This window comes from Pseudophryne corroboree, chromosome 11 (assembly GCF_028390025.1).
Source record: "Pseudophryne corroboree isolate aPseCor3 chromosome 11, aPseCor3.hap2, whole genome shotgun sequence".
Taxonomy (NCBI): Eukaryota; Metazoa; Chordata; class Amphibia; order Anura; family Myobatrachidae; genus Pseudophryne; species Pseudophryne corroboree.
In genome coordinates this window covers 209,204,021-209,225,047 of record NC_086454.1, presented here as the reverse complement: position 1 = coordinate 209,225,047, position 21,027 = coordinate 209,204,021, and the positions used below count along the sequence as shown (strand labels likewise).

At 46.3% G+C, this 21,027-nt stretch overlaps 1 protein-coding gene across 1 annotated transcript in view; it reads right to left on the bottom strand.

Annotated features, from left to right (window-relative positions):
• Positions 1-21,027, bottom strand: part of LOC134969339 (capping protein, Arp2/3 and myosin-I linker protein 3-like) — a 1,162,896-nt gene that overhangs the window by 684,952 nt on the left and 456,917 nt on the right. The window contains exon 12 of the mRNA XM_063945252.1: positions 7,852-7,956. Coding sequence (XP_063801322.1) covers positions 7,852-7,956 — 105 coding nt within the window. The remainder of the gene's footprint in view (positions 1-7,851; positions 7,957-21,027) is intronic.

Genomic DNA, 21,027 nt, shown 5'->3' with positions numbered 1-21,027 from the left:
TGGGATGTCGGCTGTAGGTGATGCTGTGCCAGTCTCCAAAGTGGTGCAAGGATTCTAGGTCGGTCACATGACCGCCGACATCCCAACCTCTGGGATGCTGAATGCATCCTTGGCAGGCAACTGATTAGTTATTAGTAGTGATGAGCGGGTTCGGTTTCCGAGAAACCGAACCCCCCCGAACTTCACCCTTTTTACACGGGTCCGAGCCATACTCGGATTCTCCCGTATGGCTCGGTTAACCCGAGCGCGCCCGAACGTCATCATCCCGCTGTCGGATTCTCGCGAGATTCGGATTCTATATAAGCAGCCGCGTGTCGCCGCCATTTTCACACGTGCATTGAGATTGATAGGGAGAGGACGTGGCTGGCGTCCTCTCCGTACTAATACGAGACAGTTGGTTGATCTGATTGCTTGTTTTATTTTACTATAATTGTGGGGAGGATTGGGGAGCAACTGTTAGGAGGAGTACAGTGCAGAGTTTTGCTGATAAGTGACCAACAGTTTTTTATCCGTTCTCTGCCTGAAAAAAACGCTCCATACCATATCTGTGCTCAGTGTGCTGCATGATATATCTGTGCTGAGTGCTCACACTGCTTAATTGTGGGGACTGGGGAGCAGCTATAGCAGGAGTACAGTGCACAGTTTTGCTGACAGTGACCACCAGTATACGTTTGTCTGCCTGAAAAACACTCCTGTGGTGGCTTTTTTTTATACTAGTAGTTTAGCAGTTTGCTGACAGTGTCCACCAGGTCCATTATACTGTATATAGCAGTACGGTAGGCCACTGCTGTACCTACCTCTGTGTCGTCAATCGTCATCCATTAATAAGTATACTATCCATCCATCTACATTGTATACCTGTGGTGGCTTTTTTTTTATACTAGTTTAGCAGTTTGCTGACAGTGTCCACCAGGTCCATTATACTGTATATAGCAGTACGGTAGGCCACTGCTGTACCTACCTCTGTGTCGTCACTCGTCATCCTTTAATAAGTATACTATCCATCCATCTACATTGTATACCTGTGGTGGCTTTTTTTTATACTAGTTTAGCAGTTTGCTGACAGTGTCCACCAGGTCCATTATACTGTATATAGCAGTACGGTAGGCCACTGCTGTACCTACCTCTGTGTCGTCACTCGTCATCCATTAATAATAATAAGTATACTATCCATCCATCTACATTGTATACCTGTGGTGGCTTTTTTTTTATACTAGTTTAGCAGTTTGCTGACAGTGTCCACCAGGTCCATTTATTATACTGTATATAGCAGTACGGTAGGCCACTGCTGTACCTACCTCTGTGTCGTCACTCGTCATCCATAAGTATACTATCCATCCATCTACATTGCATACCTGTGGTGGCTTTTTTTCTTTATACTAGTTTAGCAGTTTGCTGACAGTGTCCACCAGGTCCATTTATTATACTGTATATAGCAGTACGGTAGGCCACTGCTGTACCTACCTCTGTGTCGTTACTCGTCATCCATTAATAAGTATACTATCCATCCATCTACATTGAATACCTGTGGTGGCTTTTTTTCTTTATACTAGTTTAGCAGTTTGCTGACAGTGTCCACCAGGTCCATTTATTATACTGTATATAGCAGTACGGTAGGCCACTGCTGTACCTACCTCTGTGTCGTCACTCGTCATCCATAAGTATACTATCCATCCATCTACATTGTATACCTGTGGTGGCTTTTTTTTCTTTATACTAGTTAGCAGTTTGCTGACAGTGTCCACCAGGTCCATTTATTATACTGTATATAGCAGTACGGTAGGCCACTGCTGTACCTACCTCTGTGTCGTCACTCGTCATCCATAAGTATACTATCCATCCATCTACATTGTATACCTGTGGTGACTTTTTTTCTTTATACTAGTTTAGCAGTTTGCTGACAGTGTTCACCAGGTCCATTTATTATACTGTATATAGCAGTACGGTAGGCCACTGCTGTACCTACCTCTGTGTCATCACTCGTCATCCATAAGTATACTATCCATCCATCTACATTGTATACCTGTGGTGGCTTTTTTTCTTTATACTAGTTTAGCAGTTTGCTGACAGTGTCCACCAGGTCCATTTATTATACTGTATATAGCAGTACGGTAGGCCACTGCTGTACCTACCTCTGTGTCGTCACTCGTCATCCATTAATAAGTATACTATCCATCCATCTACATTGTATACCTGTGGTGGCTTTTTTTTTTATACTAGTTTAGCAGTTTGCTGACAGTGTCCACCAGGTCCATTTATTATACTGTATATAGCAGTACGGTAGGCCACTGCTGTACCTACCTCTGTGTCGTCACTCGTCATCCATTAATAAGTATACTATCCATCCATCTACATCAGGCATGTCCAACCTGCGGCCCTCCAGCTGTTGAGAAACTACACATCCCAGCATGCCCTGACACAGCTTTAGCATTCTGACAGCAAAACAGTGTCAGGGAATGGTGGGATATGTAGTTTCACAACAGCTGGAGGGCCGCAGGTTGGACATGCCTGATCTACATTGTATACCTGTGGTGCCTTTTAGTTGTGCGCAGTATATATAGTAGTAGGCCATTGCTATTGATACTGGCATATAATTCCACACATTAAAATATGGAGAACAAAAATGTGGAGGTTAAAAAAATAGGGAAAGATCAAGATCCACTTCCACCTCGTGCTGAAGCTGCTGCCACTAGTCATGGCTGAGACGATGAAATGCCATCAACCTCGTCTGCCAAGGCCGATGCCCAATGTCATAGTACAGAGCATGTAAAATCCAAAACACAAAAGTTCAGTAAAATGACCCAAAAATCAAAATTAAAAGCGTCTGAGGAGAAGCGTAAACTTGCAAATATGCCATTTACGACACGGAGTGGCAAGGAACGGCTGAGGCCCTGGCCTATGTTCATGGCTAGTGGTTCAGCTTCACATGAGGATGGAAGCACTCATCCTCTCGCCAGAAAAAAGAAAAGACTTAAGCTGGCAAAAGCACAGCAAAGAACTGTGCGTTCTTCGAAATCACAAATCCCCAAGGAGAGTCCAATTGTGTCGGTTGCGATGCCTGATCTTCGCAACACTGGACGGGAAGAGCTTGCGCCTTCCACCATTTGCACGCCCCCTGCAAGTGCTGGAAGGAGCACCCGCAGTCCAGTTCCTGATAGTCAAATTGAAGATGTCAGTGTTAAAGTACACCAGGATGAGGATATAGGTGTTGCTGGCGCTGGGGAGGAAATTGACAAGGAGGATTCTGATGGTGAGGTGGTTTGTTTAAGTCAGGCACCCGGGGAGACACCTGTTGTCCGTGGGACGAATATGGCCATTGACATGCCTGGTCAAAATACAAAAAAAATCAGCTCTTCGGTGTGGAATTATTTCAACACAAATGCGGACAACAGGTGTCAAGCAGTGTGTTGCCTTTGTCAAGCTGTAATAAGTAGGGGTAAGGACGTTAACCACCTCGGAACATCCTCCCTTATACATCACCTGCAGCGCATTAATCATAAGTCAGTGACAAGTTCAAAAACTTTGGGTGACAGCGGAAGCAGTCCACTGACCACTAAATCTGTAACCAAGCTCCTGCAAACCACACCACCAACTCCCTCAGTGTCAATTTCCTCCTTACCCAGGAAAGCCAATAATCCTGCAGGCCATGTCACTGGCAAGTCTGACGAGTCCTCTCCTGCCTGGGATTCCTCCGATGCATCCTTTAGTGTAACGCCTACTGCTGCTGGCGCTGCTGTTGTTGCTGCTGGGAGTCGATCGTCATCCCAGAGGGGAAGTCGGAAGACCACTTGTACAACTTCCAGTAAGCAATTGACTGTCCAACAGTCCTTTGCGAGGAAGATGAAATATCACAGCAGTCATCCTGCTGCAAAGCGGATAACTGAGGCCTTGGCAGCCTGGGCGGTGAGAAACGTGGTTCCGGTATCCATCGTTAATTCAGAGCCAACTATAGACTTGATTGAGGTACTGTGTCCCCGGTACCAAATACCATCTAGGTTCCATTTCTCTAGGCAGGCGATACCGAAAATGTACACAGACCTCAGAAAAAGACTCACCAGTGTCCTAAAAAATGCAGTTGTACCCAATGTCCACTTAACCACGGACATGTGGACAAGTGGAGCAGGGCAGACTCAGGACTATATGACTGTGACAGCCCACTGGGTAGATGTATTGCCTCCCACTGCAAGAACAGCAGCGGCGGCACCAGTAGCAGCATCAAGCAAATGCCAACTCGTTCCTAGGCAGGCTACGCTTTATATCACCGCTTTCCAGAATACGCACACAGCTGAAAACCTCTTACGGCAACTGAGGAAGATCATCGCAGAATGGCTTACCCCAATTGGACTCTCCTCGGGATTTGTGACATCGGACAACGCCAGCAATATTGTGCGTGCATTACATCTTGGCAAATTCCTGCACGTCCCATGTTTTGCACATACCTTGAATTTGGTGGTGCAGAATTATTTAAAAAACGACAGGGGCGTGCAAGAGATGCTGTAGGTGGCCCGAAGAATTGCGGGCTACTTTCGGCGTTCAGGCACCGCGTACAGAAGACTGGAGCACCACCAAAAATACCTGAACCTGCCCTGCCATCATCTGAAGCAAGAGGTGGTAACGAGGTGGAATTCAACCCTCTATATGCTTCAGAGGATGGAGGAGCAGCAAAAGGCCATTCAAGCCTATACATCTGGCTACGATATAGGCAAAGGAGGTGGAATGCACCTGTCTCAAGCGCAGTGGATAATGATTTCAACGTTGTGCAAGGTTCTGCAACCCTTTGAACTTGCCACTTGTGAAGTCAGTTCAGACACTGCCAGCCTGAGTCAGGTCATTCCCCTCATCAGGCTTTTGCAGAAGAAGCTGGAGAGATTGAAGGAGGAGCTAAAACAGCGATTCCGCTAGGCATGTGGGACTTGTGGATGGAGCCCTTAATTCGCTTAACCAGGATTCACGGGTGGTCAATCTGCTGAAATCAGAGCACTACATTTTGGCCACCGTGCTCGATCATAGATTTAAAACCTATGTTGTATCTCTCTTTCCAGCAGACACAAGTCTGCAGGGGTTCAAAGACCTGCTGGTGAGAAAATTGTCAAGTCAAGCGGAACGTGACCCGTCAACAGCTCCTCCTTCACATTCTCCCGCAACTGGGGGTGCGAGGAAAAGGCTAAGAATTCCGAGCCCACCCGCTGGCGGTGATGCAGGGCAGTCTGGAGCGAGTGCTGACATCTGGTCCGGACTGAAGGACCTGCCAATGATTACTGACATGTCGTCTACTGTCACTGCATATGATTCTCTCACCATTGAAAAAATGGTGGAGGATTATATGAGTGACCGCATCCAAGTAGGCACGTCAGACAGTCCGTACGTATACTGGCAGGAAAAAGAGGCAATTTGGAGGCCCTTGCAGAAACTGGCTTTATTCTACCTAAATTGCCCTCCTTCCAGTGTGTACTCCGAAAGAGTGTTTAGTGCAGCCGCTCACCTTGTCAGCAATCGGCGTACGAGGTTACTTCCAGAAAATGTGGAGAAGATGATGTTCATTAAAATGAATTATAATCAATTCCTCCGTGGAGACATTCACCAGCAGCAATTGCCTCCAGAAAGTACACGGTGACCTGAGATGGTGGATTCCAGTGGGGACGAATTAATAATCTGTGAGGAGGGGCATGTACACAGTGAAAGGGGTGATGAATCGGAGGATGATGATGAGGTGGACATCTTGCCTCTGTAGAGCCAGTTTGTGCAAGGAGAGATTGATTGCTTCTTTTATGGTGGGGGCCCAAACCAACCAGTCATTTCAGTCACAGTCGTGTGGCAGACCCTGTCGCTGAAATGATGGGTTCGTTAAAGTGTGCATGTCCTGTTTATACAACATAAGGGTGGGTGGGAGGGCCCAAGGACAATTCCATCTTGCACCTCTTTTTTCTTTCATTTTTCTTTGTATCATGTGCTGTTTGGGGAGTATTTTTTTCAAGTGCCATCCTGTCTGACACTGCAGTGCCACTCCTAGATGGGCCAGGTGTTTGTGTCGGCCACTAGGGTCGATTAGCTTAGTCACACAGCTACCTCATTGCGCCTCTTTTTTTCTTTGCATCATGTGCTGTTTGGGGAGTATTTTTTTCAAGTGCCATCCTGTCTGACACTGCAGTGCCACTCCTAGATGGGCCAGGTGTTTGTGACGGCCACTAGGGTCGCTTAGCTTAGTCACACAGCTACCTCATTGCGCCTCTTTTTTTCTTTGCATCATGTGCTGTTTGGGGAGTATTTTTTTCAAATGCCATCCTGTCTGACACTGCAGTGCCACTCCTAGATGGGCCAGGTGTTTGTGTCGGCCACTTGTGTCGCTTAGCTTAGTCACACAGCGACCTTGGTGTGCCTCTTTTTCTTTGCACCATGTGCTGTTTGGGGACTATTTTTTTTGAAGGGCCATCCTGTCTGACACTGCAGTGCCACTCCTAGATGGGCCAGGTGTTTGTGTCGGCCACTAGGGTCGCTTAGCTTAGTCACACAGCTACCTCATTGCGCCTCTTTTTTTCTTTGCATCATGTGCTGTTTGGGGAGTATTTTTTTGAAGTGCCATCCTGTCTGACACTGCAGTGCCACTCCTAGATGGGCCAGGTGTTTGTGTCGGCCACTTGTGTCGCTTAGCTTAGTCACACAGCTACCTCATTGCGCCTCATTTTTCTTTGCATCATGTGCTGTTTGGGGACTATTTTTTTAATCTGCCATCCTGTCTGACACTGCAGTGCCACTCCTAGATGGGCCAGGTGTTTGTGTCGGCCACTTGGGTCGCTGAGCTTAGTCATCCAGCGACCTCGGTGCAAATTTTAGGACTAAAAATAATATTGTGAGGTGTTCAGAATAGACTGAAAATGAGTGGAAATTATGGTTATTGAGGTTAATAATACTATGGGATCAAAATGACCCCCAAATTTTATGATTTAAGCTGTTTTTTAGGGTTTTTTGAAAAAAACACCTGAATCCAAAACACACCCGAATCCGACAAAAAAAATTCGGTGAGGTTTTGCCAAAACGCGTCCGAACCCAAAACACGGCCACGGAACCGAACCCAAAACACAAAACCCGAAAAATTTCCGGTGCACATCACTAGTTATTAGCACATCCATGGAGTTTCATTGTTGTACAATAAGATGATATTTCACTGAGAAATGTTTTATTAATTTTTATATATTTAGGTTTGTAACTTATTTTTAAATGTACTATGGGGGTCATTCCGAGTTGATTGCTAGCTGAAAATATTCGCTGCGCAGCGATGATGCAAAAAAAGGCACTTCTGTGCATGCATATGCGGCGCAATGCACACGCGCAACGTACTTTCACAACGGCCGATGTAGTTTCACACAAGGTCTTGCAAAGCTTTTCAGTCGCACTGCTGGCTGCAGAGTGATTGACATGAAGTGGGCGTTTCTGGGTGTCAACTGACCGTTTTCAGGGAGTGTTTGGAAAAACGCAGGCGTGCCAGAAAAACGCAGGCGTGGCTGGGCTAACGCAGGACGTGTTTGTGACGTGAAAACAGGAACTGAACAGTCTGAAGTGTTCGCAAGAGCTGAGTAGGTCTGAAGCTACTTTGAAACTGCACAAAATTTTGTAGCTGCTGTGCGATCCTTTCGTTCGAGCTTCTGCTAAGCTAAAATACACACGCAGTGGGAGGCGGCATAGCGTTTGCACGGCTACTAAAAACAGTTAGCGAACGATCACCTCGGAATGACCCCCTATGTATTAATGAGTATAACTTTAACATTACAGGATAACAACAGTAAGCAAACAAATGTGTCCACTCTGTCTTTTAAAAAGCACAGTCCTTAGGGAAATGACTAAAGAAAACAATACCTTAATGCATTTGATGGAAGTTTTGTTCCCGACAGTTCAAGATATTTGAGAGCAGATGATTTGCTAAAAAACTGTGAAATTGCAGGAGATATATTTTTCACTTTCCTGAAATATAGTATAACAAATTTAACAGATAAGTTTGCATATTTGTATCTAAATAATAAGTACTTTAATAAAACAATGTTAGCAAGATTGGGTTTATTGCAGACAAAGAAAAACATATATTTGCGGAGGGCAAAGTAAAATGCAAGTTTCAGCAGTGTTGTGGGATAATTACTTGTCTGCATCTTTTAGTAGCACCACTGGCAGGTGGTCTTCAGGTTGCTGACTGTCGGGATCCCGGCGCACAGTATACCGGCGCCGGAATCCTGACAGCCGGCATACCAACAGTTTTTCTCCCTCGTGGGGTCCACGACCCCCCTGGAGGGAGAATAAATAGTGTGACGCACATAGCGCGCCACCGTGCCCACAGCGTGGCGAGAGCAGCGAGCCCACAAGGGGCTCATTTGCGCTCGCCACGCTGTCGGTATGCCGGCGGTCGGCAACCTGAAGACCACCTGCCAGGGGTGTGGTATGGTATGCCGGCAGCCGGGCTCCTGGCGACCAGCATATCTGCGCCGGAAGTCCGACCGCCAGCATACCGACAGCGTGGCGAGCGCAAATGAGCCCCTTGCGCCACGTTATTTATTCTCCCTCCAGGGGGATTGTGGACCCCAACGAGGGAGAAAAACTGTTGGTATGCCGGCTGTCGGGCATCCGGCCGCCGGCATACCATACCACACCCCCTCTGGCTGAATTTGAGCTTCTTATGTGTTGCAGTATCCAGGCTTGGCAACACTTATGTGTCCATTATTAAAATATCATTAAAATATTAACTTAAATGATGCCAGATCTGAAGGATGTCACACATGAAGTGACCACTCATGCTATTGTCAAAGTCGAAAAATATTGCAGTACACACATCACGTACAAACTACACACAGATGGCCTCCGTGCGCGTACTTGCTCTGCTGTGCGTGCACATATTCGCAATTTGCATATGGTCACTCCCGCGGTCCTGCGTATTAGCGCGTGGTATGGGTGTTTACGGTAGGGTTTGTGAACGCATGGAAGGCTATCAAAACACATTACATATTTAATCCAAATAGTGCACAATGTACACATAGTCCCCCTGCACCACATCAGAAAGTAACAGCAGTTTAAATGGTTTCAGAACAAAGGGATTCACCTTTTCAGAATAGGAGGGGACAGAACAAGGTTATAAGGTGGTGTTTGGTATCCAGCTGCAGGGTATTTTAAGGGCAACATTCCGCTGTTGGTTTGAGGAAGATTGCATGTTCCTGTGGATAGTTATGTGCAGGAGCAGAATATAGATATAAACTGTATTTACTGTACATTATGTATGTGGCGGGAATCCAGAGGAGACAACCCACATGGGCAGTTGGATCAGACATCGCCCACCTATTCAAACCGACCTATGACCTCTCCTGTACTGTAAATGTGCATCCCTGTGTCCAATGGACAAAGAGATTACAGTATCTATTGTATTGCTTTTTGGAAGAAGTGTATAAAGAGAGCCTGCTGCTGGCCTGGTCAGACACAAGACTCACAAAGTTATCTATCAGATAACGGAGGACCTGACCGGGAAGCGCAAGCAATTCACTCACGTATGTACCATTGAATGTAGCCATTTACTCTGTTATATTTGTATTGTATTATTTGTATTGTACACCCCTTTCAGCAATAATACGCGGTAGTTTCGGAACCCAGCGGTTTAATTACAATCTGGTGTCGTGTCTTCATTGCCCTGCTAAGGTTTAAAGTGTATTATCATTGCATTGCATTGCTGTATAAGGTTTAAAGTGTATCTCTGGGTGTGTACGCGCTGTGAGTACTTTGTACCGTCAGTGCGGCGTTTGTACACAAAGTCCGTACACAGTACGAGACTTTGTACGCTAATAGCGGACAAAGTACGTAGAGTGTGTATTAAGTATAGCGTCCGCAGTGGCTCCATGGTAAAGTGTATTTAAGGTGTGTTTAAGGTATAGCTTTCATTCCTGTAAGATAATCAGCATTATCAATTGGGGGCTCCTCCGATTTTCCACATACTTACTACCTTACAGGTCACAGCAGACTCAATCTCTCAGCAAAGGGTGGACAGAAAGCTATCCTACGTATCCTTTTCTTGGTCGATGGATGCACTGAAAACCCTACTTGATTGTTGATTAGATGGCGTCTGCTCTGTATGGTTTGTAGAGATGCTGGTAGAACTCATAAGGTAAACAGGAAAAAAAGCTATTTAAAATCTGTGAATTTTTTTGGGCGCCAAAAGCGTACATGGCACCCATACCCCATACTTTGCATACTCTCTCACATTGTTGCCATAACATTCAAATTGCTAGATTAATTTAGACCTGTATGAAACCGGAGATATTTGTTGCTATATAGTTAAAAATAAAATAAGTATTTAGGGAAGTAAAAGTAAAATCACAAAACACATTTCTGGCCCAGTAGTAAGAGGGTTTATACAGAAAGAATGTGTGTTGTGTTAAGTGAGCAATTATAGTGTTATGAGCCACGGCTGTGGCTCATTCCGGTTTTGCATTTTGGTTATGTATGTTATGTTATACTTCTGTTTCTGTTCCCCGTGGGTGTCATGGGGTGTTCGGAGCCCACCCTTAAGGAGAGGGTACTGTTATGAACCACAGGTAGTGGTTCATTCCTATTTTATGTTTATAGTTGTCTTGCAGGCCAGGATTTCCCGTTGCTCTGGTTTAAGAAGACTCTTGTTTGCTGCCGGTGGTGAGTCTGTGTAATTGCAGCTTGTTCCCATGTGTTCAGCCTCACCTGTCTGTTAATTGCACCTCTCAGTTGTGCAGCAGGGCAACTGCACGACATAATTAATTAGGACTCTCTGTTATATTCTGGCTCAGTGCAATACACAGACGCTGGTGATAGTTCTTGAGTTCTGGGCTAGTTCCTGCCAGTTCCTGAGCTCCTGTCTAGCAGTGTCTGTCTAGCTACTTCCAGTGTCGGTTCCAGTGTCGGTTCCAGTGTCTGATCCAGTGTCTGATCCCGTGTCCTGCCGTGAAGTGTTCGTGTCCAGAAGTCCTGTGGCTTAGTCTGTGCCTGATCGAGTATCTGGCTTCTTGGTGTCCACCAGTCTGTCGTTCGGGATTCTGCCTGTCCTCCGGTTCTGAGAGCCTGTGTCGGCTACATTGGGCTTCCTGTCTGTTTGCCAGTATTTGTACCGGTTCCGTGAGTAGCGGCTTTGCCGCGTCTGTCGGCCTAGGCCACTGTATTCTTTGGTTTTATTTGTTACTGGTGTTTTGCAGAGGGTTCTGCATAAGCTGTCACTGCCGGAACACAACAGTATTGTGTCAGCGTGGGGACAGCATTTCCTTTGTTGTTCTTTTCCTTTGGCGGCGTGCCGCACATATACTTAGTTTTAGGGTTGTTAGTAGCCCCTAGCCTTCTGTTTGCTTTAGTTAGAGGTCCCCTTGTTATTATCCTGTCTCAGTTCACGCCTTGTCTCACTCTAAGACCTGGGGGCATCAAAGTTGGGCAGACCTAATCCGCCCTTCAAACACGGCTGCCATGGGCCCAAGAAACCATAGTCACGCAGGCGTGAACTGACCACACGGGTGAAACAATGGAGGTAGGCTGCTAGGGGCTATTTCCAAACCACACCTTATTTCAGCGTCACGTTCTGGTGCTCTGTACTCACTATGCAACATCTCCCTTGTTCTGAGCACCAGGAACCTAACATATAGTTGGTATTGCTCACATTTATAGAAGTTGTGGAATTTGTGCTATTGCGGACGTACGGTTTTGTACACGTGTCTCGGACAAAGTACAGGACTGCACACGCAGCGTAAGAGACACGCACGGTAGCATGTTTACGCAAATTGCGTAAGAAGTACGGTCGCTAGGTACAAATTACACAATAGTTTTTCAAGTTTAAAGGCGGGACAGTAGCCACGCTACAATAGCACCAAACTACCCGGTTTCTAAAGAAATTTAATCTAAAAACAAAATTTAGTATAAATCATTTTTTTTAATTGCCTCTGGGGGTAAAGCTGCCAACTTGAATGAATCCTAATTTTCTGTACAGAAAAACCAAGTATACCTGAGTGAGCGAACGTAGGAGTGAGTGAAATTCGAACCCCGTAATTCGGGATCCCGTCGTTCGGTACATCAAGTGAGTGGAGGCTTGGTGGCGTGAGAAGGCTGACTCACGTTAGTATAAGGCTTAATACGCAAATCGTGAGGTGATTTGTAAAGGAGCATGATAGTGCATTGTATTGCGAAGTATTGAAGTTAAAAGGTTTTTTTTGGTTTTACACTCCGGACTGAGGGTCCCAGTTTGTACAATGACCCGTGGTCGTACGGCAGATAAGTAACAAGTACCTATATGCTGTGCGATTGGACCGCGCATTTGTGGGTGCGATAGATAGCGCAACTTGATATCCTTTTTACGAGCTTTTGCGTAAAATCGCGGTATCATTAGCGCTGTATAGAGCATACGCAAGCGTGATTTGTGTATAATAAAGTGCATAGGGAGTTTTCGCTGGTCTCTCTCAGGAAAATCTCCAACGGCCGATACTTTACTGGAAAGGGTAAGTTATTCCTAAAAACTTCCAGTAAATATAGGTTGGGTACATTGCCTTCGCTATCGACAGTGTATGGTAGCACTGGCCAACGTGGGTGGTGAGTGGGTGAAAGCGCTCTAAGAACTTTCACCGTCTATTCGTATTGTGCATTGGGGATTGCGTAAAAGGAAAAAGCCCGTGATGGGATCCAATGCACAATCGGTGGACGTTTTGTAACCAGGGTTCAGGTTGAAGAGCCGTGGCCCATGGGGTCAGCGAAGTTTGTTATGTGTGGGAAATATGGTCCACACGCAGAAGGCTTTTTGTCTGAATGGGTATGTATGACTAACAATGATAGGGAACCATTCCCTAGGGTGGGCGGCTTTGAACCAGAGGTACTGCAGAATGTAAGCAGTAAAATATGTCTTCTTAAATCCAGAAAACAAAGGATTAGACATAATGATTGTTTAAAATTATGGCAGCAATAGGGGGATATGCAAAGAGAACAAATTTGCAAAACAGGTTATAAACCTAGCGGGAATGAGAACACAAACACACCAGTGTCGACACAGGTCAAAGGGGAAGAGATGGCTACAATCAATGGTATATCCGTAAATGATAGTAGTAGGCAAAAACAATGTATTAACTTTAATTTTTGCAAGATGTATCCTGTTTTGAAGTCTTTTCAAGGTTATAGGTCACAAGAAGATGAAGGATCCAGCCAAATCGCAGCTCTCCTCCAAGCAGTCACTTTGCAGGACACTCAGGTTGGGCCTGTCCAACCAGGTAGAGCAGTAACAATATTCCCCAATGAAAGAACTAGTGAGGTCACAGCTACCGGTAAGTGTGAGACAGTTCATTGCACAGAGACAACAACACCTCACAGTAAACAGATTAGTAACGGAATGGTAGAATTACACCCTGTCTTGGAAATAGTAACTCCCAATAAGGGAACCGAAAGTCAGGGAGTAATCCTCACCAGGAATAATGCAATGTATTGCCCGTGGCCCAGAGATGAGCTGCGATCAATCATTTCAGAATTCCCCGACCCTCGGAAGCACTTAGCCAGATGTCAGAAATTTATCAGAGATCTGGGTAATGCGTATGAACCGACAAACAAACACTGGCGGATATTTTTGAAAGCGTGCCTACCCCCTAATATTGACACCCAAAAATGTATCACTGATTGTAGGTTAGAGTCGGATAGTCTTATGACTGACAAAAACAATCAGGAGAACTTAGAACAAATTAATAGACAACTAGAGTTGTGTTTCCCCATTAATGTTAAGTGGAGAAGAATTTTCTCCATAAAACAGAGGGAAAATGAAGTCACATCTGAATATTTCCATCGGGGCCTGCAAATAATGGATACATACATTGGGGTATCAGATACAGGGAACGATGTGAATTATAGGGAAGTGGCTGTCTCTGTGCTAATGGACGGACTCAATAAGACAGTAAGGAACAGGGTACAAACATCTTTGCCTAATTGGAAAGTGGTCACAGTAGCTTGTCTTAGAGAGTGCGCAATTGTACACCACAAGAATATTGTTAGGCGTAGACAACAACAGGAGGAGAGGCCGAGGATTGAAAGTATACAGGCTTTTACACCAAATTCTCATCAGCCTTAACCCCAGACCCTGCTGTTTGGAAAAGACCGAGAATATGTTACAGTTGTAAAAAGGAAGGGCATTTTGCCAGAGATTGTAGGTATAGTAGAACACATAGCCAATATAGACCCCTAGACAGAGAAAACAAGCCACGTTATTAAACACATAGATGGGATCAAGGGACATATAGTAAGGAATCACGAACCATATAGAAAACACAGATTTGGTTAATGGGAAGAACAGAATAAATGCACCTTTACCCTTTTGACAGAACTTACTGGGGTTAGGAGGAGGCCTCTAAACTTCTGCTTCTCTCTCTAGCAGAAGTGACCTCTAAGTAACTTAACAGGAGTTTTGTTAGAGATGGTATTCATATTGAGTGCTCCTGCCCAGGAAGCACAAAGTATGTTGGATACCCACGAAGACTAATGTTGCATTTTACTGTTTTAGATACATGTCCATAACAGGTAGAGGAAATTATCTCAAAGATACCGGGTTCCCTATGAATTTAGAATGGACAGGACACTGGATTGATGGCAGGGATAGTCCCAGTAGAGATATAACACACATAGAATTTCTTTTAGGGGAGCAGACCGAGTAGAGAATCATTCCCCCGTAGTGCCCAATCCAGATGTCAAATTTAGTAAAATATTCTTTGCCTCTACAAACGTATCTGTTACTAAACTCTATGTGATTTGTCTTCAAAGTTTCCTCTTCATCTCTTACGTTCACTGACAGGATTATAGTTCAAATGCCACATGCCTACTCGGTCTTTCAGAGCTCTGCCCAAATCCAGTATATCTCACCAGCATAGGGACACCAGTATTTACGCAGTGTGCCTGGTCATGCACAAAGGGTGGAGAATGAGAATACTGGTGAAGGGAGACTGTGCATAGATACCGATATGCATGATGGTGTGACAGCCTGATGGTGAATGCAAATCTGACAAATTTTATTTTTATTTTCTCTAACGTCCTAGTGGATGCTGGGGACTCCGTCAGGACCATGGGGAATAGCGGCTCCGCAGGAGACAGGGCACAAAAGCAAGCTTTTAGGATCACATGGTGTGTACTGGCTCCTCCCCCTATGACCCTCCTCCAAGCCTCAGTTAGGTTTTTGTGCCCGGCCGAGAAGGGTGCAATCTAGGTGGCTCTCTTAAAGAGTTACTTAGAAAAAGTTTTTAGGTTCTTTATTTTCAGTGAGTCCTGCTGGCAACAGGCTCACTGCATCGAGGGACTTAGGGGAGAGATTTTCAACTCACCTGCGTGCAGGATGGATTGGATTCTTAGGCTACTGGACATAGCTCCAGAGGGAGTCGGAACACAGGGCTCGCCCTGGGGTTCGTCCCGGAGCCGCGCCGCCGACCCCCCTAGCAGACGCTGAAGATGAAGAGGTCCGGAACCAGGCGGCAGAAGACTCTCAGTCTTCATCAGGTAGCGCACAGCACTGCAGCTGTGCGCCATTGTTGTCAGCACACTTCACACAGCGGTCACGGAGGGTGCAGGGCGCTGGGGGGGGGGGCGCCCTGGGCAGCAATGTATAATACCTGTATGGCGAAAAATACATCACATATAGCCCTTGAGGCTATATGGATGTATTTAACCCCTGCAAGATATCTAAAACTCCGGAGAAGAAGCCCGCCGAAAAGGGGGCGGGGCCTATTCTCCTCAGCACACAGCGCCATTTTCCCTCACAGAAAGGCTGGTGGGAAGGCTCCCATGCTCTCCCCTGCACTGCACTACAGAAACAGGGTTAAAACAGAGGGGGGGCACTGATTTGGCGATATGTATATATATTAAAATGCTATAAGGGAGGAACACTTATATAAAGGTTGTCCCTGGATAATTATAGCGTTTTGGTGTGTGCTGGCAAACTCTCCCTCTGTCTCCCCAAAGGGCTAGTGGGTCCTGTCCTCTATCAGAGCATTCCCTATGTGTGTGCTGTATGTCGGTACGTGTGTGTCGACATGTATGAGGAAAATATTGGTGAGGAGGCGGAGCAAATTGCCTGTAATGGTGATGTCACTCTCTAGGGAGTCGACACCGGAATGGATGGCTTATTTATGGAAATTACGTGACAATGTCAACACGCTGCAAGCCGGTTGACGACATGAGAGGGCCGGCGAACAAATTAGTATCTGTCCAGGCGTCTCAAACACCGTCAGGGGCTGTAAAATGCCCATTTACCTCAGTCGGTCGACACAGACCCAGACACGGACACTGATTTCAGTGTCGACGGTGAAGAAACAAACGTATTTTCTTTTAGGGCCACACGTTAAGGGCAATGAAGGAGGTGTTACATATTTCTGATACTCCAAGTACCACAAAAAAGGGTATTATGTGTGAGGTGAAAAAACTACCTGTAGTTTTTCCTGAATCAGATAAATTAAATGAAGTGTGTGATGATGCGTGGGTTTCCCCCGATAGAAAATTATTGGCGGTATACCCTTTCCCGCCAGAAGTTAAGGCGCGGTGGGAAACACCCCTCAGGGTGGATAAGGCGCTCACACGCTTATCAGAACAAGTGGCGGTACCATCTACGGATAGGGCCGTACTTAAGGAGCCAGCTGATAGGAGGCTGAAAAATATCCTAAAAAGTATACACACACATGCTGGTGTTATACTGCGACCAGCGATCGCCTCAGCCTGTATGTGCAGAGCTGAGGTGGCTTGGTCGGATTCCCTGACTAAAAATATTGATACCTTTGACAGGGACAGTATTTTATTGACTATAGAGCATTTAAAGGATGCATTTCTATATATGCGAGATGCGCAGAGGGATATTTGCACTCTGGCATCAAGAGTAAATGCGATGTCCATATCTGCAAGAAGATGTTTATGGACACGACAGTGGTCAGGTGATGCAGATTCCAAACGGCACAAAGATGTATTGCCGTATAAAGGGGAGGAGTTATTTGGGGTCGGTCCATGGGACCTGGTGGCCAGGGCAACTGCTGGAAAATCCACCGTTTTTTACCCTAAGTCACATCTCTGCAGAAAAAGACACCGTCTTTTCAGCCTCAGTCCTTTCGTCCCTATAAGAGTCATATCTGCCCAGGGATAGAGGAAAGGGAAGAAGACTGCAGCAGGCAGCCCATTCCCAGGAACAGAAGCCCTCCACCGCTTCTACCAAGTTCTCAGCATGACGCTGGGACCGTACAGGACCCCTGGATCCTACAAGTAGTATCCAAGGGGTACAGATTGGAATGTCGAGAGGTTTCCCCCCTCGCAGGTTCCTGTAGTCTGCTGTACCAATGTCTCCCTCCGACAGGGAGGCAGTATTGAAAACAATTCACAAGCTGTATTCCCAGCAGGTGATAATAAATTTACCCCTCCGACAACAAGGAAAGGGGTATTACTCCACACTATATGGTGGTACTGAAGGCTAGGTGAGACCTATTCTAAATCTGAAAAATTTGAACACTTACAAGGGTTCAAATCCAGATGGAGTCACTCAGAGCAGTGATAGCAAAGAACAAGGGGACTATATGGTGTCCCGGGACATCAGGGATGCTTACCTCCATGTCCCAAAATTTGCCTTTTCTCACCAAGGGTACCTCAGTTTCGTGGTACAGAACTGTCACTATCAGTTTCAAGACGATGCCGTTGGATTGTCCAAGGCACCCCGGGTCCTTACCAAGGTAATGACCGAAAGGAGGATTCGTCTTCAAAGAAAATGGACGACCTCCTGATAAGAACAAGGTCCAGAGAACAGTTGGAGGTCGGAGTAGCACTATCTCAAGTAGTTCTACGACAGCACGGGTGGATTCTAAATATTCCAAAACCGCAGTTGTTCCGACGACACGTCTGCTGGTCCTAGGGATGATTCTGGACACAGTCCAGGAAAAGGTGTTTCTCCCAGAGGAGAAAGCCAGGGAGTTATCCGAGCTAATCGGGATCCTCCTAAACCCAGGAAAAGTGTCAGTGCATCATTGCACAAGAGTCCTGGTAAAAATGGTGGCTTATTACGAAGCGCTTCCATTCGGCAGATTTCACGCAAGAACTCTTCAGTGGGATCTGCTGGACAAATGGTCCGGATCGCATCTTCAGATGCATCAGCGGATAACCCTATATCCAAGGACAAGGGTGTCTCTCCTGTGGTGATTACAGAGTGCTCATCTTCTAGAGGGCCGCAGATTCGGCATTCAGGATTGGATGCTCGTGACCACGGAGGCCAGCCTGAGAGGCTGGGGAGCAGTCACACAAGGAGTGTGATCAAGTCTGGAGAATTCTCTCCACATAAATATACTGGAGCTAAGAGCAAATTTATAATGCTCTAAGCTTAGCAAGACCTCTGCTTCAAGGTCAGCCGGTATTGATCCAGTGGGATAACATCACGGCAGTCACCCACGTAAACAGAAAGGGCGGCACAAGAAGCAGGAGGGCAGTGGCAAAACTGCAAGGATTTTTCGCTAGGCGGAAAATCATGTGATAGCACTGTCAGCAGTGTTCATTCCGGGAGTGGACGACTGGGAAGCAGACTTCCTCAGCAGGCACGACCTCCACCCGGGAGAGTGGGAACTTCATCGGGAAGTTTTCCGCATGATTGTGAACCGTTGGGAAAGACCAAAGGTGGACATGATGGCGTCCCGCCCGAACAAAAAAATGGGACAGGTATTGCGCCAGGTCACGAGACCTTCAAGCGATAGCTGTGGACGTCCTGGTAACACCGTGGGTGTAACAGTCGGTGTATGTGTTCCCTTCTCTGCTTCTCATAACCAAGGTATTGAGAATTATAAGACATAGAGGAGTAAGAACTATACTCGTGGCTCCGGATTGGCCAAGAGGGACTTGGTAACCGGAACTTCAAGAGATGCTCACGGAGGACTAATGGCCTCGGGAGCTAAGAAGGGATTTGCTTTCAGCAAGTACCATGTCTGTTCCAAGAGGAACCGTGGCATCGGCCTTTAAGAAAGGACCTGCTCCAGCAGGGACCTTGTCTGTTCCAAGACTTACCGCGACTGCGTTTGACGGCATGGCGGTTTGAACGCCGGATCCTAAGGGAAAAGGCATTCCGGAAGAGGTCATACCTACCCTGGTCAAAGCCAGGAAGGAGGTGACCGCACAACGTTATCACCACATGTGGTAAAAATATGTTGCGTGGGTGAGGCCAGGAGGGCCCCACGAAAAAAAATTTCAACTAGGTCGATTTCTGCACTTCCTGCAAACAGGAGTGTCTATGAGCCTCAAATTGGGGTCCATTAAGGTTCAAGTTTCGGCCCTATAGATTTTCTTCCAGAAAGAATTGGCTTCAGTTCCTGAAGTCCAGACGTTTGTCAAGGGAGTATTGCATATACAGCCCTTGTGTGCCTCCAGTGGCACCGTGGGATCTCAACGTAGTGTTGGGATTCCTCAAATCATATTGGTTTGAACCACTCAAATCTGTGGATTTGAAATATCTCACATGGAAAGTGACCATGCTGTTGGCCCTGGCCTCGGCCAGGCGATTGTCAAAATTGGCGGTTTTGTCTTACAAAAGCCCATATTTGATTTTCCATTCGGACAGGGCAGAACTGCGGACTCGTCCCCAGTTTCTTCCTAAGGTGGTGTCAGCGTTTCACCTGAAACAACCTATTGTGGTGCCTGCGGCTACTAGGGACTTGGAGGACTCCAAGTTGCTAGACGTTGTCAGGGCCCTGAAAATATATATATATATATAATTCCAGGACGGCTGGAGTCAGAAAGTCTGACTTGCTGTTTATATTGTAGGCACCCAAAAAGCTGGGTGCTCCTGCTTCTAAGCAGACTATTGCTCGTTGGATTTGTAGTACAATTCAGCTTGCACATTCTGTGGCAGGCCTGCCACAGCCAAAATCTGTAAATGCCCATTCCACAAGGAAGGTGGGCTCATCTTGGGCGGCTGCCCGAGGGGTCTCGGCTTTACAACTTTGCCGAGCAGCTACTTGGTCAGGGGCAAACACGTTTGCTAAATTCTACAAATTTGATACCCTGGCTGAGGAGGACCTGGAGTTCTCTCACTCGGTGCTGCAGAGTCATCCGCACTCTCCCGCCCGTTTGGGAGCTTTGGTATAATCCCCATGGTCCTGACGGAGTCCCCAGCATCCACTAGGACGTTAGAGAAAATAAGATTTTACTTACCGATAAATCTATTTCTCATAGTCCGTAGTGGATGCTGGGCGCCCATCCCAAGTGCGGATTGTCTGCATTACTTGTACATAGTTATTGTTACAAAAAATCGGGTTATTATTGTTGTGAGCCATCTTTTTTAGAGGCTACTTCATTGTTATCATACTGTTAACTGGGTTCAAATCACAAGTTGTACGGTGTGATTGGTGTGGCTGGTATGAGTCTTACCCGGGATTCAAGATCCTTCCTTATTGTGTACGCTCGTCCGGGCACAGTACCTAACTGAGGCTTGGAGGAGGGTCATAGGGGGAGGAGCCAGTACACACCATGTGATCCTAAAAGCTTGCTTTTGTGCCCTGTCTCCTGCGGAGCCGCTATTCCCCATGGTCCTGACGGAGTCCCCAGCATCCACTACGGACTATGAGAAATAGATTTATCGGTAAGTAAAATCTTATTATTTCCCCTCTCTTTTCACTTTCCACAGGCTTTTACTTCACACAACTGATAATACACAACAGTTAAACACAATTGAAATGCAAGATTTGTGTTCATTACAGGAAAAGGCAGTCTGAAGGTCAAAGGGATATGGCCAGGAATCCTCAGGACTGTGGACAGGTGGACAAGGTAAGCCAGTAGCCCCCAGAGCATATCTTCCAAGCTTAGCTGAGGCGGCACACGGTCTGACTCATCTGGGTAAAGAGGGTATGTGTAAGCTGGTGAAAGCCTACTGGTATGCGCCAGGATTCTCTTCTCATTCAGGTAAGAGAGCAATGACATGTTTTACTTGCATGAGGAAGAATACTGGAAAGTCAATACCAACAGAGCCATCCCATATCCCTCCTACAGACGGACCTTTTCAGGTAATACAAATCGATTTCATACAGTTAC